General features: G+C 33.4%; 1 protein-coding gene across 2 annotated transcripts in view; it reads right to left on the bottom strand.

The window, feature by feature from the left end:
* Positions 1-17,067, bottom strand: part of ApepP (Aminopeptidase P) — a 192,469-nt gene that overhangs the window by 150,430 nt on the left and 24,972 nt on the right. Inside the window, exon 2 of one of the 2 annotated variants that reach the window (XM_067760141.1) lies at positions 7,612-7,815. The exons of the other annotated variant lie outside the window; for it this stretch is intronic. Coding sequence (XP_067616242.1) covers positions 7,612-7,815 — 204 coding nt within the window. The remainder of the gene's footprint in view (positions 1-7,611; positions 7,816-17,067) is intronic. 2 annotated transcript variants of the gene reach the window in all.

Below are 17,067 nucleotides of genomic sequence, written 5' to 3'. Positions count from 1 at the left end.
GTTGTTCACTGCTGCGGTCTTCTCAAACTGAATCTTAAACACCTGGAAAGGAACAGAACCGTCAAAGGATGGTGTTTTTAACTTTGGATTACTCGCTAAAACAGCTGGACGATTCATTTGCAACTCCTGTATACGACCTCTCAAAGCTTCTATCTCGGCATCAATTTTTTCCTCAAACTGCGTTATTTTTTCGTCCATACGCGCTTCGAGTTTTGATGATATACGCGCCTCCTGCGCTTCGGTTTGTACTGTTATGCGTGCCTCTTGTTCTTTCAGTTGTGTTTCCATCTTTGATGTTATTCGTGTCTCTTGGGATTCCATCTGTGATGACATATACGTTTTCTGTTCTTCTAGTTGAGATGACATATAAGTTTTCTGTTCTTCTAGTTGAGATGCCAGTTGAGATGTTATATCTGTCTTTTGCGATTCCAGTTGAGAAGCCACTGTCGATGTTTGAGCAGATATTGCAGCCAAAATCATGTTCAAGTCTGTGCTCGTAACTGTCTCTTCCATTTTTGTTGTTTCCTCGCCTTCAAGATGAAAGTCATACTCTTCCACGTCAATTCCTTCTAATTCCATTGCCTCTCGTAGTCGTGCCTGAAGTTCGAGTTTAATGCCGGTTGTATTCAATCCACGGCTCTCCAACTCCTTCTTCAGTTGCTGGATCTTCAATTCACTGAACTTTGCCATGTCCTTGTTGCCCTCTGGAATTTATTCAACAATTCCTCTTCTGACACCAATTGTAACGAATTTACTTGCAAATCCTCTTATTTGCCCTGTTGCTAAGTTCGTATCGCTAAACTGTTGAATTAATAACTCCAATATTGAATAATGGAAAAATGGCCTTTATTAAAGTACTTCACAATAACACTTATACTTTGCAACTACCTTGCTTAACAACCAAACTGATTGATAGTTCAAATGAAACTCGACTATTGCCCGCCAAATTGCGTGCTTAATCAATAACGGCTTGATAGCTCAACTCAAAACTGAATTCCAGCTCCTCTACATTTGCTGCCTTATATACTCTCTGATTTCAACGTTCGCATCTTCTAGGCGCTTCCAGAATCTACTAGTTGCCATCAGCTCCCACACCTCTCAGCTGTAACTACAATTGCACGACTTTATAGCTTTTCTCATTGCATACTTTCAGGAGTATCTCAGATATATGCATGTGTTTGTGCATTGACTCTCCGCTGCTCGTATACGTACATGGTACATATGTGTAGACGCAATTATTGTTTCGTTTATGTAGATACATAATGATTGAATTATTGATGTGAATTCACGTCACTGCTTAGCATCGGCGTAGAGATAGCAGCACCCCTTAGTTTTTGCTAATATTCGTAACAATATGAATAAACGTGATTTCTTATTTTTTAAAGCTTTTAGCTCTTTAGTAAACCACTTGCACTGGTTCACACACATGGGCACATGTTTTTCAAATAAAGTATAAATGGTTATATTAAAATGTAAAACGTGTTGCTCTTCATCCTCTTTATATCGAGGCCACGTTATCTCAGAAAGCTCTTTATTTAAATTGTTAAAATTAGTTTTGGAAAAATCAAAGCACCTGCTAGAGGCACGTGTTTTGTTAGTGCAGCCGACTTCATTGCTTATGATTTCGTAAGTTATGTCAATAGAAGGATGGTAAACGTCTTCTGGCAAAACACGAGGTTCACACCGATTTATAGATAATTTAGATATGTCGTCAACAAATGCTAAGTCTAAGAATTTTCTATACTTATTCGGAAAGAAGTTGATCTGAGTAAGGCAAAGATCAGTAATTCCATCCAATAAGTCATTGTTATGCATTTTGGATATGAGATAATATTTTTATTTTTAGATACATTTTCCATTATTTATTGAATATAAGTGTAGGGGACTTGTTACCAAAGATGAAATGTTCAAAATAACAACTTTATTAATCTCAAAGCTTTTTTTAAGAAATGAATTAATTTCGAAGTTTTGATCATTCTGTGGTACGTACAATTTTATATTTCTTTGCAAAAACTATTTTTATTGTAATTGTTTATACAAGTTTAGCGTTATTGGTGTACATTCACAGTCCAAATAAAACAGTTTTTCAATTTTCAAAAAGGCCGCCTTAATAGAGCCATGGTGTTGGTGGCCCAGCGGATGGCATCATGGAGAGAACCATACATTGTCGGCAGGACTGTTCTCTCGGCCACTCCAAAGGGCCATCCCATAGGCTCTCGTGACGGTTCATGATTCCGACCGACACATCAGGGCAGCTATTATGAGAGATTTATATGGGGTTATTGACAAGGGGGATTCTTCGTTTGATTTCTAAGTTAACATTGCAAAGAAGGTAGAACTTACTGAAGAAGTTTCTGCGCAGAAACTTGGAATATACATATTACAAAAAGTACATACACATGGGCGATTCTCCGCGAGCTCTCAGTTTTACTAACCCAAAATTTTGGAAAAAAAATTATTCGATTTTCAAATATTTTCAATCATTTTTCTATGAGTTTTTATAGCTAAAAAAACATTCCCAAAGTGGATGAGCTACAGTTATTAATTTCTGTTTTTGATACTGAAACCTGCCACGCTTGTGACATTATACGCGTGCCACGGTTGAGACATTTTGACAATAAATTGCACATTAAAAAAAGCTAGTATGACTTACAAGATTTTCCGTAAAATTTTAAGGTTATGTCAACAAACTTTGAAGAAAAATGGTACAATGGGCGGTACTTAACTTAAAACTACAAAGATACAAGTGCCACGGTTGTGACGCGATTTTTTGATAAGTACCGTTTTTCCTATTCTTCAGTGTTTAAAAATGGATATTAGTTATTTTAAGACTGCACGCATTAACATGGAAATATGCGGGGACACATGCTGATCAAAATTCACACTCACACAAAATTCACACGCCACAAACCAGTGTGCAATAAAGCAGTACCAACCTAACGATTTGAATAAAATTGTTTACTCAAAAACTCATGGACACTTTTCAAAATAAAATTACAAAGCGAAAACAGAAATGTTATCATTAAAACAACATTTAATATTGCAGATTAGTGAAGTATTTAATATAATGACAGTTTATTACTTGTGTAATTAAAGATTAAAAAAGTTACCACCTAAAATGTTATGAAAAATGTGGTTGTGGACATGCCACGGTTGTGACATTTGTAGGGTATTATGAATTATAACTTCATAAAACTGATGATCAGTCAATAAAATTCAACATGAAACTTTAAAACAAACATAATTTTAACTCAATTACATAATTTAATTCATAGAAAATGCTTTAATATATTTCAAATTTCGAAAAGACACAAAACTGTAAGCTCGCGGAGAATCACCCATATATTTCCTTGCTACCCGAGGCCAATTCCTCTATATAAATAATCAAATCGAATCTCACTCGCATGTGATTATGTCACAAACTCTTTAAATTTACGAATGTAATACATAAATTTGAAAAAAAAAAACACAGTCGGTATAATATTCCAGTATCGAATACACTAATAATCCCACGCCGATGGCAGGACTAAGTGATGAACCATGTGGTACCCCTTGATGTTAGCAATTAGCCAAACTCGATTGAATGAGGAAGAAACTAGTGATCTTTGGTACGCGGTAAATATTGTGTAAAAAATTTAGCAATTAACTTTTTTCGATGCGATTTAAGATCGAATCGAAACCAGCTCCATTTCAATGGTCCACACTTTCTTATAGCCGTGGGATGATGAACAAGAAAACTATGCTTTGGTTTTAAACTACCATTAAGACTAATGTACATATGTATATTGTATGGTCAACTCGAGTAAAAGCCTCAAATCCAGCCAGCAGCACTTGAATGCTAAGCATGAAAGAAATTACAGGCCTGTCAAAACACCTCTCTAAGAACTGTGTTTTGTCTCTGAAACATCATTTACATAGTGAGGCGAGAGAACTCCTCATAAGGGAGAAAAATGAAATGCTGAACAAACAGTTTCTGCTGAATACTCAGAAACTTGAGCATCCCGACAGACATCTGATTGAAAGGTCCCGCCTCCCAGGGACTTAAGAAGTCATCTCCGTAATCAATATGAGAATAAAAGCACATAAATTTCTTAAGGGATATCCAGCAAAAGGCGTCGGACCTCTATGCCAGGAACTGCCTGGCGAACCCCGTTCTTTCCCCAGGGAGACGCGTCACTCTAGCTGAACTTCGATCTGGATCCAGGATCAACAACGACATACATAATGTATGTCTAGCTTGTAACATGTCCCCACATGACATCAACCATCTTTTCAATTATAATTTGGAACAAAAGCCTCTATTACCTCTTTGAAACTGAAAGTTTCCTCGAACTCCCGTTAGAGGATATTGATGACAATTAGTGAGTAGTCGCACTTACTGGATGGGACGAAACACTGCCACAACAATAACAACGACAATATCTCTTGGCATTACCGTAACCTAGTACACCATTAACAGCGAAGTTGTCAGCTGCTACTAAAGCTAAAACAAGTTAATTTTTTAATGTAACAAACAATCTCAAACATAGTGACGAGTAATATCATAAAATAAAAAATTAGTAAAATTCAGTAAATGAATGGTAATCGCGAAAAACGTGGTAAGCGACACTTTTTTCAAAACTTGTTTTTTGGCAGATTCCCACCAATATTGATCTACTACTTAGCTGAAGCACCAAATTTCCCGAAATTATGTACCCTATAGCTGTAGAAATACAGTTAGAAATATTCAGTGAGTGGAAAAACGTTACAAGTGACACGCGAAATGATACGTACAACAATGTCGAAAATTATTGCTAAGTGTAATAGAGGATCAAAAAGAAAAAATAATAGTGATAATTGGAAAGATAATAAAAGAAAAAAGTTAAGAGAAAGTGGAAAAGATTACGTAACAAGAAAAAATCAAAATATACCCTGTAAAAACGATCCAGAAGAGGTAACATGGAAAAACGTTGAAGTGTACATCACCTCATTTCTGCTTTATTTATTTTATAAAACAGGTTTCTGATTGCCGATGTCTCTTTAGTTGCCAAAAATTTTGTTTAATTCAAATAAAACAACATTTTCATAAATTCTATGAACAAAATTACAATGAACAAACGGCATTTTTGGCCTCTTTAATCGAACTGAGTGAGCCTAAGAGAAGAAGATCTAAAACATTCACTTGTAAGCGCAACGTTACTATCAACTATTTTTTGTTAAACCAGAATGGAAGACAAGAGAGAGTTTGCAAAGAAATTATTTGTCACACACTTCAGGTAAATGGGTATACGTTAGATTGGGTCGGACGGTCGGCTATATACTAGAGGATCGAAAACAAAAAAAAAAATTTCTTGATCCTTGAAGAAAAATACTACCGAAATCGTTTCTTAATTGTAACTTGGTTATTTAACAATTGATTTTTGAAATCGATATATCGTTATTTTTGGTATCGAGAAGCTCTATAATTACTTCTTATGTCCTTTTAAGCACTGCAATCGTGCTTCACAAGACAAAAATAATGACACAATTTTTTTTTTTTATCGATATTGTTTTATTTTTTCATTGCAATCACTTTAGATAACGGCACACAGAATGGATATGCTGGTTGAAAAATTAAAAAATGGAATGGATATTAAAGACCAACGCGGAAAGCATGAGAACCGTCCTCATAAGATTATAGACGAAAAAAGGAGAAAAGTTACGGAACACATATTAAGCTTTCCCAGCCAAGAAAGCCATTATAGGCGTTCTTCCTCAAGAAAGGATTACTTAAGCCCAGATTTGAGCATCTCAAAGATGTATGAGTTATTTAAAGCAAAATACCTCAATAGTACGATGCATTATAACACATTTAGACATATTTTTAATACGGAGCATAACTTACGATTTAGTTCTCCCAGAAGCGATAGTTGTAAGGTTTGTGATAAGTTCTTCATTGAAATGATTTCATATGTGAGTGATGAGCAACTAGAGAGAATAGAAAACTTCGCCAAATTACATCACGAGAAAGCAGAGAGGGCTTATGCCCAATTGAGACATGATTCTAGCACCGCCGCCAATTCTGATAGTGTTGTTGTTATTTGTGTCGATATGCAGCAAATGAATTTGACGCCAAATCTTACTCATTCTGATGTTTATTATCAGCGTCAATACTCAAAATATAACTTCGCCGTACATACTCTTCCACACAATAACGTTGATATTTATACTTGCCACGAAATAGTGGCAAAGAGAGGAGCTGCGGAAATCGCTTCATGTATTTGGAAACATATCACAAGATATGATAGATGCGTTGGACAAAATAATTACTGGACAATAATTCTCCTGTGTCACAGCTTTCTAGGAAAGTAATTCACCGAAGTCAATAAAAAATTGTTGACTTCTGGTTATAGCTTACTTCCGTGTTATCAAGATTTTGCGCTTATTGAAAAAAAAAACGAAAGCGTCACAACTTTATGTTCCAAACGATGTTTCGCGGCTTTATGAATCAGCGAGACCATCAAATCCGTTTAGGGTACATGAGATGGCCCTAAATGATTTCAAAAATTTTGATGTTCTCAAGGAAATGTTTCGTAAATACTCTACGTGCAAAATAACTGAACCACGATGGATTCAGATTTCCGCTGATGAATAAAATATGCTTCGAATACGAAAAAATCATTGCATTGCGGAATTGTGGTCGTGCTACAATCTTAACCACAAAAGAACAACAAATTTTACGATGAAGCCTCTTCTTATTAAATTAAGTGATGTAAAGAAAAAATATATTCTTTCAATGGTAGCATAATTGCCGAATATTTATGCCGAGTTTTATAAATCTATCTGCGGTTAAATTTACATTTAAAATCTTACAACAGAAAAAAGTTCAAAGCCAAATTTTTTGTTATATTGTTAAGTTTTTTATATTACCATACATTAAAGAAGAAGAAAACAAAACAATGAAACAAAATTTCTTCAATATAGTCTTTATTTAAATGCGAAGTGCGTTCTCTTTTAAGGTGGAAAAACGTTAAAAGTGACATAGAGCAGTCAACATACAACGTTTTTCCACTGAAAAAAATTTTAAACAGTGAATTGAGATGTAATTTCACAACAAAATTCAGAAATTTTTTGTATACAAGTTTTCGTTATCATATTTTTTGAAGAACCTTAAAAAAATAAAAAGAAAAAACTATATTTTCCATAAAAAACGGTTTTTGTTCTCCTGAAAAATTTTGATTTTGTCGCTTACCACGTTTTTCGCGATTACCATTCAAATGATAACAAGTAGATGATGACAGCTCGGTCTTTCCTGATATATACTCGCCGCGAGTTAATCTATTGCTTAATCAATTCCAACATCTCCGTCATCATCTATCTCTGGAAACTAAGCACATAATGGTTTCATTTTATCACATGTTTCAATCGTACTATGCGTCGTTTTAATCTTTGTATATCTTCAAGATCCTCTACTATATACCGACGAACCTCAATATTTTTTAACAACGAATGGTTTTTTGTATTTCGTTTGCAACTTCTTAGATTCTCCTGTATTTTGAGTGGACGCTTCTATTTTATATATTTTTATGTTTTGCTTACATTTTCATGCTGGACGATACAAATTTTTTAACAAGTACGTAAAATTTTACTCACATGCAATTTCATCCAAAGAAGTCACCAACAGCGCCTCTGCCATTTTATCCAGCATTTGTTTCTTAACATTTTCCCATTTTTTCGCAACTGTTAAGCCAGCAAACTTTTGCTCCAAATATCTTATAGGCTCGGAAGGCCGTTTAGGTTGATCGGCCATCCAAATTAAGTCAACCAAATTATTTTTCACGGGTATTAATATGCAGTCTATAACATGTCAGATCATTACTCAAATTATTGTAAGGGTTTTTAGAAAAATGTATAAGCCTAACACCGGTTAATAACTGTCTTCAATTGTTATTTTTGTAAGTAGGGTAAAACTGAAAAGAAGAAAATATTAACCATGGTCACGCAATGATGCTATTTTTCAAAGGTTTCACCGAGATTCGAATGAAGGATAACCCCGCGAAACCTACAGTGTTTAAGCACTCAGACAGCCTACTTGTCATTTCTCATAATTCATCATTGCAAATATAAAGGTCTGGGGGAAATTCATGAAAAGATAAGATTAAAGCAATATTCTTGCAAAATATGTGCAAATGTATGAAATTTCTTTTTCAATTCATCACTTAAATCTATTCGGAATCTTTCATACAGAAGTTGCTGAGCACAATTTTACTATAACAAAAAACATCTCCGTCAGCAAACGAAAAGAATTTGTACGAAAGCAAAATGGCTGCTTCGCATACATTAGTGTAGAGACAATGTCTTAGTTTGTGTTGTTGCCATAAAAATAGGAAAAATCTGAAGTAAGCCAGATGACAAATACATGGGCTAACTTAGTGGTTGACCACTACAGGTTTCGCGGAGTTATCCTTGGCTCGAATCTCGGTGAAACATTTGAAAAACGGGTTTCGCGGAGTTATCCTTGGTTCGAATCTCGGTAAACATCTAAAAAATTACATTACGAAAGTGTCTGGCTATTGTGGCGGTTTTTAAAATGGTATCATCGCAATATGCCAGTAAATGGTTCAATCTTTTCGGGTTTCCTTAACAAAATAAGTTATAATTGAATAACAATTATTGTTAACCGATGCTAAGCTCATGAATTTTTAAAAATCAAGTGAAATTAAATAGACTATTAAAACATACAAAATGTAAAAACTATGGTAAATATAATGCCCCCATTCATTTAAAAAAATAAAATAAACAAAATATTATTACCAAATAGTGATGTATAAAACTCCTTTTCAAATTTACCGTTAATTCAAAATGTTTCATATAAAACTGCCACTGCCTGCATTAAAGCATAAGATGGAGAATTTGACAATTTTTTCGGGCATAAGTGAATTCAGACTTTGCAAGTGAAATTAGGTATTTTCCGACAAGGTGATAAGTTTCCTACGTATTTCTCTATCAAGGGCTACCTTTTTATACATTATACATCCTGTATAGTGTAACTGTTTCTAGCGGTCGTCGAGGTGTGGCGTAAAATATGGGACGTAAATATTTTACGCCAATTTGTAGAAAAATTTTAAAAGTAGCACGACAAAAATTGGAAGACAACTTCGTCCTGGATCCCCTGCAAGGTATATTGCGTCTTGTATTCAGTGTTGCCAGTAATTTTTTTTGCGATAACAAATTTTATTTGTAAAGGAAAAATCGGCCAAATTTTACAGGAGCGAATGTTTACTGTTTCTATCTTATGCCGTTAACAAATGCAAGCATACATGATGCTATGTATATTGCTATTGTTACAAAAAAAAGTTTCTACGAATCTTTGAATAACTAAGTTTAAAACAACAAAATAATAAAAAGTTAGAAAATATTTATAACAAACATGTATATCTACAAAATATGACATTTTGATACAAAATTCAAATGTTAATTAATATTGTAAACAAATCAATCTTTAAATACCATTTGGAAATAGAAATGAACGGATGAACAACAATAAATTATTCTAACCAATATTTATTTTCAATCAATTTTGAATCAATCAACTCGTTCACGATAAAATTAGAATTACTAATTTACATTAAAATGAACTTTTTGTGAGTATAATCTTTATTAAAATATTTAAAAAATTTTACGAAGTATTATTTAAAAATTTTCCATATATTCAAATTTATATTTCAAAAATTTCAATATAAAATTATTTAACTTTGATAACTTGTTATTCAGTTTTTTTTAATAATTTCACATTTTCAAATAATTTAATTTATTTTCGCTGGGTTATGAGCTGCTTCGCCGTGTTTGATATTGGAACAAATCTATTTGTTTTTTAACATCTACTCCCAAAAAAAAAATCGTGTTGAATCAACACCTTTTTAACTTTTTTTGTGTTTAAAATTTTTCAAACCAAAGCAGAGTGTAATCTTCGTGTTAAAAGTGTTAATTCAACATGTATTAAAGTGCTTATTCAACACTATGGAAAGTGTTGATTGAACACTAAAATTTGGTTAGTTTAACATGATATTTAACACGGTGGTTACTGTTTAATTAACAGGAATTATTGTAAAAAGTGTTAATTCAACATTAACTTAAAGTGTGTATTTAACACTATGAAAAGTGTTGATTTTACACCAAAATATTGTTGATTTTACATGATATTTAACATGATACCTATGGTTAAACTAACAGGAATTAATGTTGAATTAGCACTGCATGATCGTGTTGAAACATCAGTAAATCATGTTAAGTTTAACACTATCCACTGTTGTTTTATCCTTAAGTAAAAGTATTGTTTTAAAGTTGACTCTAAAGTGATTGTATTTATTAAACACATCCAATATAATCCAATATACATCCATTTTTAACTTAAATCTTGTGATAAATGAAATTAATTCAGCGTTCTTATATATATATACTTATGTAATCAGACTTGAGGAAAATCTTATGCGAATAATGCCCGCGATATATAATATATAGTAATAATAATAATTAAAATAATACATTTTGGCCAACCATTTTAATAATACTTTACTTCTTTTAACAAACTTTTCAATAAGGCGTCTTGTTTTACTAAAATATTTTACGCCTTTTTTAAATTTGTATATACTTAAATAAGTTTTACATTTTTTTTTTTTTTTAATTTTTATTAGTCCGGACATATTAGACGAAAAATCAATGAATGGTGGAACTCTTTCGGACCATATCTTTCTTTGGTTTATCGAATTCTCCTACTAATGAACAAGAAACGTTGAAAAAATAAACCAAAAATTTCCAGAGCATACTTTGCTGCAGCCATTTAAAGTGCATTTTTTGGCGATTTTTTTTATTTCGAAAATGGTAGCAGCTGTCAAAAAAGTTTCTTCCACAGTTTGTTTATCAAAATATTAACCATCAAAAGTGTCTTTATAGTTTTTTTTTCGTAAAAACCATGGTTCTTGCGCTATCAGCACTTTTTCGTTGTTCATATATGAAAAAATCATTCAAACAAGTTGATTTATGAATGCATTTTGTAAGGTGTCAAAAAACTGTTTTTTTGGAAAGGTCAATTTTTTGCGGATTTCGATAGATTATTATGTTGTTATCAACGTAGGTTAAACCATATGGACGTATATAAAATTGTTCGTGAAAAATTGATTAAAAAAATAGTTAAACGGGCATAAACAATTGTTGAATATCGCGAAAATTGTGAGATAGAGACTCATCAATCAGATTGAGATATTGTTACGTGAAATAAAGTGAATAAATATTAAATTTAACTAATATATTGAATGCTAATTATAAAAAAGTTCAAAGTGTTCAATATAAACAAATACAGGGACATACGCGGATAAACAAACGGAAAGGAGCAAAAAAGCTCAATCCCGCCAAAAAATGAGTGTATGTGCAAAATGTAAAGGAACAATTAGAGGGGAAAGTGGTATAATGTGCGAAGGTGTGTGCGGCAAAGTATGCCATGAGAACATGAATTGCTCTGGAGTGGACAAATACAGCGTGAGAATTATTGGTCAAAATGACAATAGGATACGATATTTGTGCGATGAATGCATGACATATATACGAAACGTTGACTTAGTACTGCAAGATATACAGATGAATGTGAAAAAAATAACTCAATACTGAATGAGTATAAGCTAGAATTTGAAAATGTGATGAAAAAAGTCAAAATGAAATAAAAGCATTATTAGAAGCAGTAGAGAGTCGATACACTCAACGCGCTGCGATGATAGAAAAGTCACAAAAACAATTTGAAAAGAAGATTGGGGAAATGAAGAATTTATTTAGTATGGTTGAGGAGGTAAAAAACAAAACTGATCTAATTGGCAAAGACAGTGAAAAAGTGCAAAATATAGTAAATATAGAAGAAGTAAAAAAAACAGGCAGAGATGATTGGTAAAAGTAATGAAAAAGTGCATAGTGAAATAAAAAAAATAAGCAACAATAATGAAAAGCGTGCGTCATATGCAGAGGCTATAAAAAATAAAAATGCAAAGATCGAAGTACCAGAGTTGAAACAAGACGTTGGCAATAATAGTGAAACCCAAAGCAAAACAAACAATTGAAAAAACAAAGCAAGATTTAAATAATAAGGTGGATCCAAAAAATCTAAAGATATCGAATATCGCAACAAAAAGTAATGGAGTGATGGTAATCCATAGTGAAAATATTGATGAACGTGAAAAAATAAAAGTAGCTATAGAAAATAATATTGGTAGGGAATATGAAATAAAAGTGCCTGAGTCAATTCGTCCAAGTTTTGTAGCCACGGGCTTGAATTGCAAGTATGATAATGATATGCTAATTGACACAATAAAAAAACAAAATACAAATATAAGCAATAGTTCCCTAAAAATTGTTAAACAACTTGAGAGAAAACAAAGTAACACAACGGTTCAAGATGTAATTATAGAAATTGATAAAGAAGGCTTTACTAAGATCCTTGCTGCTGAGCATATAAACATTGGATGGGAAAGATTGAGAGTGTATGATGCGATAATCGTACTGATGTGGTACAAATGCAAAGGATTCAATCATAGAGCATCAGAGTGCAAAAACGATGAAGCGTGCCATAAACGCCATTGGAAACATAGCTCGAAAACATGTAATGAAAATCCGGTAAAAAAGTGCTTAAATTACATAAAGGCAAAAGAAAAGTTGAATTTACAAATAGACATTAATCATGATACATTTAACAGAGAGTGTCCATGTTATGTAAATACGTTACAAATAAAAAAACAGACTCGGGTATTAGCAATAAAAAATAATGAAGATATTAATTCAAAAGTAAAAAATAAGCAACAAAATAAGAATATGAAACCCCAGAGGCTAGTATTAGAAGTGTATTTAAATTTAAACAAATAAACGTGGAACAGCTCATGAGAACAAGTGCGACTTTAAAAAATAAGTACGGAGGAAAAAAGCTGGTATCTGAAGGTGTATTTAAAGACAGTATGGAATACTTAGGATACGCATATACTTGTATTATCAATGAAAGCTTTAAAAAAGGTGTATTTCCGACAAGTTTGAAAATCTCAACAGTTGTACCAGTTGAAAATGTCAAAGGGACGGAAAACCCGGAGGAAATACGGCCCATTAATACGTTGCCCAGGGATGAAGAGATTATAGAGAAAATCGTGAAGGACCAGCTTCTAGGGTACCTGAACAATCAGAAAATTATAATACATGAGCAATCGGGCTTCAGGTCTAAACACTCTTGTAAAACTGCCCTAAACTTGGTAATAACGGAATGGAAAGAAGCCATGTCAAAAAAAAACAAATAACAGTTTCGGTCTTCATAGACCTAAAAAGAGCTTTAGAAACAATTGACAGGGTTATCCTGTTGAGAAAGCTAAAAGGAATAGGAGTACGAAATACGGCTCTTGATTGGTTTAAAAGCTACCTTACTGGAAGAAAACAAAAAACAGTAATCAGAAATGCACAGTCGCCCGAGATAGATGTTTTTGAAATAGGTCTACCGCAGGGATCTGTACTTGCAGCAATTTTGTTCATTATTTACATAAACGATATTAAAAACTGTCTTAGCCATTGCAACATACGACTTTTCGCTGATGATGCATTATTGACAATAAGCTGTCCAACGGAGATAGAAGCTGTGTCCAAAATGCAAGCGGATTCGGATGCTATAAATGTGGTTGTGCCAAAATAAGTTAAAAATAAATATTGAAAAACAAAATGGATGATCATGACGAGAAAAATAACAGAAGGCAATATTACCCTAAAAATGACAAATAGTACTATACAAAGGGTTGATGAAATGAAATACCTAGGAGTAACAATTGATGAGAAACTCAAGTTCGATGGGCATCTGAAATATATAGAGGCAAAAATATCAAAAAAAAAATTGGATTTATGTTCCGAACGTGCAAGCACGGGAGGAAATATTACAAAACAATGGTCTATAGGTCTATTGTAGAACCGCACTTCATATATTGCCCTACAATTTTATTTACGTTAGCTGACTCGAGCATTACAAAACTACAGGTGAAGCAAAATAAAGCTATGCGGTTCATCGTCAAAAACCGATATGACACTCCAATACACGAAATGCTTAATAGCCTAAATTGGCTGAGTGTAAAACAACTCACTGTTTACTACACTTTAAAATTTATACATAAAAAGTAGTAATAACTTCAATACTTTTAAAAAAAAGTTTATTGGAGCATTGTAAAACCCTTCCAATAAGATAAAGTTTTTTTCTTTTATTTCTTACATGATATACCGATACTGGACCGCGAAAAGGGAATGGTAATATTGGTAGCAGCAAAGGCCCTAAGGAAAAGAAAATCAGTCGCCACCTGTAACTCCAGACAGTTCCAACAACAAATTTCGCTGGAATTCGGTATTTTCAGCCTATATTTACTGTTGCTGATCGGAATCACTCGCATTCCGACAGCATTAATATAACAATAAAATTATATGATGTGTAACCAAAATAAGGTCAAACAAAAGTTGGAGCAGGGGGATTGGAAACACGTCCTTTTCAACCTCCCATTATATTTTGAGCTGTGCTGATCGGAATCTTCATGCATTCCGACAGCGTCTTTACTAAACAAAGTTGAGGGGTGATTGGGTACACTTTATTTTCAATTTCCAACATCCAAAGACATGTTTAGCTGTGTTGATCGGAGACCAATACATTCCGACAGCTTAAAATACAAATATAATTGAAAAATATAAGTTCCAAATTTTATTGCCTTAAGCTGGGAGCCCTGGAGGATTGGAAACGCGTCCTTTCCAACCTTCCTTAAATGACTGGCTCTCAGACTCGTCCGTTTGTCACGCCACAAATATGCTGATCGGAATCACATGGCATTCCAACAGCATATTCAATAGAAATAAATGATATAATAATGAATTGTACTTAGTAGTTTAAGTTTTAGGCCTAAACAGCCGTAATAATAAATAAATTAAATTAAATTAAAATACATAATATCAAACTAGGTAACCTGCCGACATATTTGAACGACCGCGTATTATATAATAATGAAGTCCATGCTTATCAAACGAGAAATAGAAACAATTTTCATTTGTCAGCTGTATGATCGGAATTCGACAAAAAAAATATATATTACGATGGAATAAGAGAATACAACGAGCTACCAAATGATATAAAACAATGCCGAAATAGCAATCAATTTAAGACATTATTGTTCAAATACTGCAAAACAATGCCTTTTAGATATTTTAATGTTGCAAACACAAAAATCAATTGCAATAACATAGAGATCTCATAGATGTAATTTTAGAAATTTAAGAAATTAAGTCTACAAGACTGTAGATAGATAAATAAATAAATAAATAAATAAAATAAACGTTTGTTTTGGAGATTTTTTGTTGAAGGCGAATAACCTATGAAAAGTGGGCGTGACAGTAGCCGTTCTCTCTAAAATTTAATAGTTTGTTTAGTGCCCAGGGGAGTAAAAACAGCTTAGCGGATTTCAATAAAAATCAACGTCTTTAAAGCTTATTGCCTGTAAACAGATTTAGGCTATATTTGGAGAAATTTTAAACATTAAAAAGTAATGATATCCCTCATTGTCATAGGGATCGACCGCTCAGAAAAATGTTGGACTATGATATTTACCAAGGCTTCGCTATGTTCGTCTAGCAACAAACAATGTTCCTTATATTGTTGTAAAATGCTTTGCCCCCATGGAGTTGCTTTTAGTATTTCACTTAGACTCTTAACAGGTGTACTTGCTGCGACAGGTTTAGATTTGTGGCTGCAGCTAAGCGAACTATTTGAAGATTCCAAAAAACAAATACATCCCAATTCTAAACGAAAATTCCGTGCGAGTTTTTTCCCTTCTCCCATTCCTCGTATTCTAAATAAAAATTCCTTGTGAGTTTTTTCACTTCTCCCTTTCCTCCTATTCTGAACACTGTTCGAAAAAGAGGAAACCGGTTATGGGAGAAAAGTAGGTATTGTGAATGTGAGGGAGAGGGAGATTTCTTTGCCATATCATAGGAGTTTTTCACTAGTTAAATTAAAGGGAATGCATCAAAATAGTTAAAGGAAATTCGTTCTTTTAAGAAAGAACACTTATTTGTACAAATTTGTGCTAAAATATGTATTTACATTCTAGCACAATATTCTCACTGTTAATACAACAACCACAATATTCTTTATTTTAAGTCGAAAAGTATATCATAAGCAACGGAAGAGCTCTTTGTATATTTGATGCAACCATCCAGAAATTGCGCAAGGATTTTTAAGAAGGCTTAAATAGATTTTGGCATATGGCGAAAGGCGAACTCAACTCGACGTGGCCGCCAGAAAATTGCTTTGCAGAATGAAAGCAGGCAACTCCGGCGGATTTGTGTTATCCCGCCATCTTCTTCCTATGCTCCTCTGTTGATGTTGCTGTGGCACTAATTCATTACTCATTTCAGTGAATACCACATGAAATGCAATAATGTGCATTGTTTATACCTTATTTCTTAATTTCAAACAAATTCGCAACAATAATTAAACTTTTCAGTTTTTTAAACAAAATAAGAAATGCGCAACGAAATTTCAATTGACAAAACAGCTGACTTCGAAAATTCGAAATTCCTATTCCCCAATTATTCTTCTCCCTAGGCGAAAAGAATTGGAGGAATTTTTCCGCGGGAATACAAAAATCCGCGAGAACAAAATTCCGCGAGAATATTTAGAATTGGTCTGATAATGTTTTCCTGAAATAAAAAAAGAAATGCAAAAAATATATATGTGTACATTCAACTAAACAACCAACGCTTACTTTATTTTCCTTCTAGTTGGCTAGCCTTTGCTTAAATTTAATTTTAGTCCCAAGCATTGAAACAGGGAAAGGTTCATTGATATGTTGTTGTTGTTTTTGTAGCGATAAGGTTGCTCCCCGAAGGCTTTGGGGAGTGTTATCGATGTGATGGTACTTTGCCGGATACAGATCCGGTACGCTCCGGAACCACAGCACCATTAAGGTGCTAGCCCGACCATCTCGGGAACGATTTATGTGGCCACATTAAACCTTCAGGCCATCCCCTCCCTCCCCACCCCTAAGTTCCATGAGGAGCTTGGGGTCG

The sequence above is a fragment of the Eurosta solidaginis genome, chromosome 1 (genome assembly GCF_040869045.1).
Source record: "Eurosta solidaginis isolate ZX-2024a chromosome 1, ASM4086904v1, whole genome shotgun sequence".
NCBI lineage: Eukaryota > Metazoa > Arthropoda > Insecta > Diptera > Tephritidae > Eurosta > Eurosta solidaginis.
This window is presented reverse-complemented; position numbering and strand designations above follow the sequence as displayed.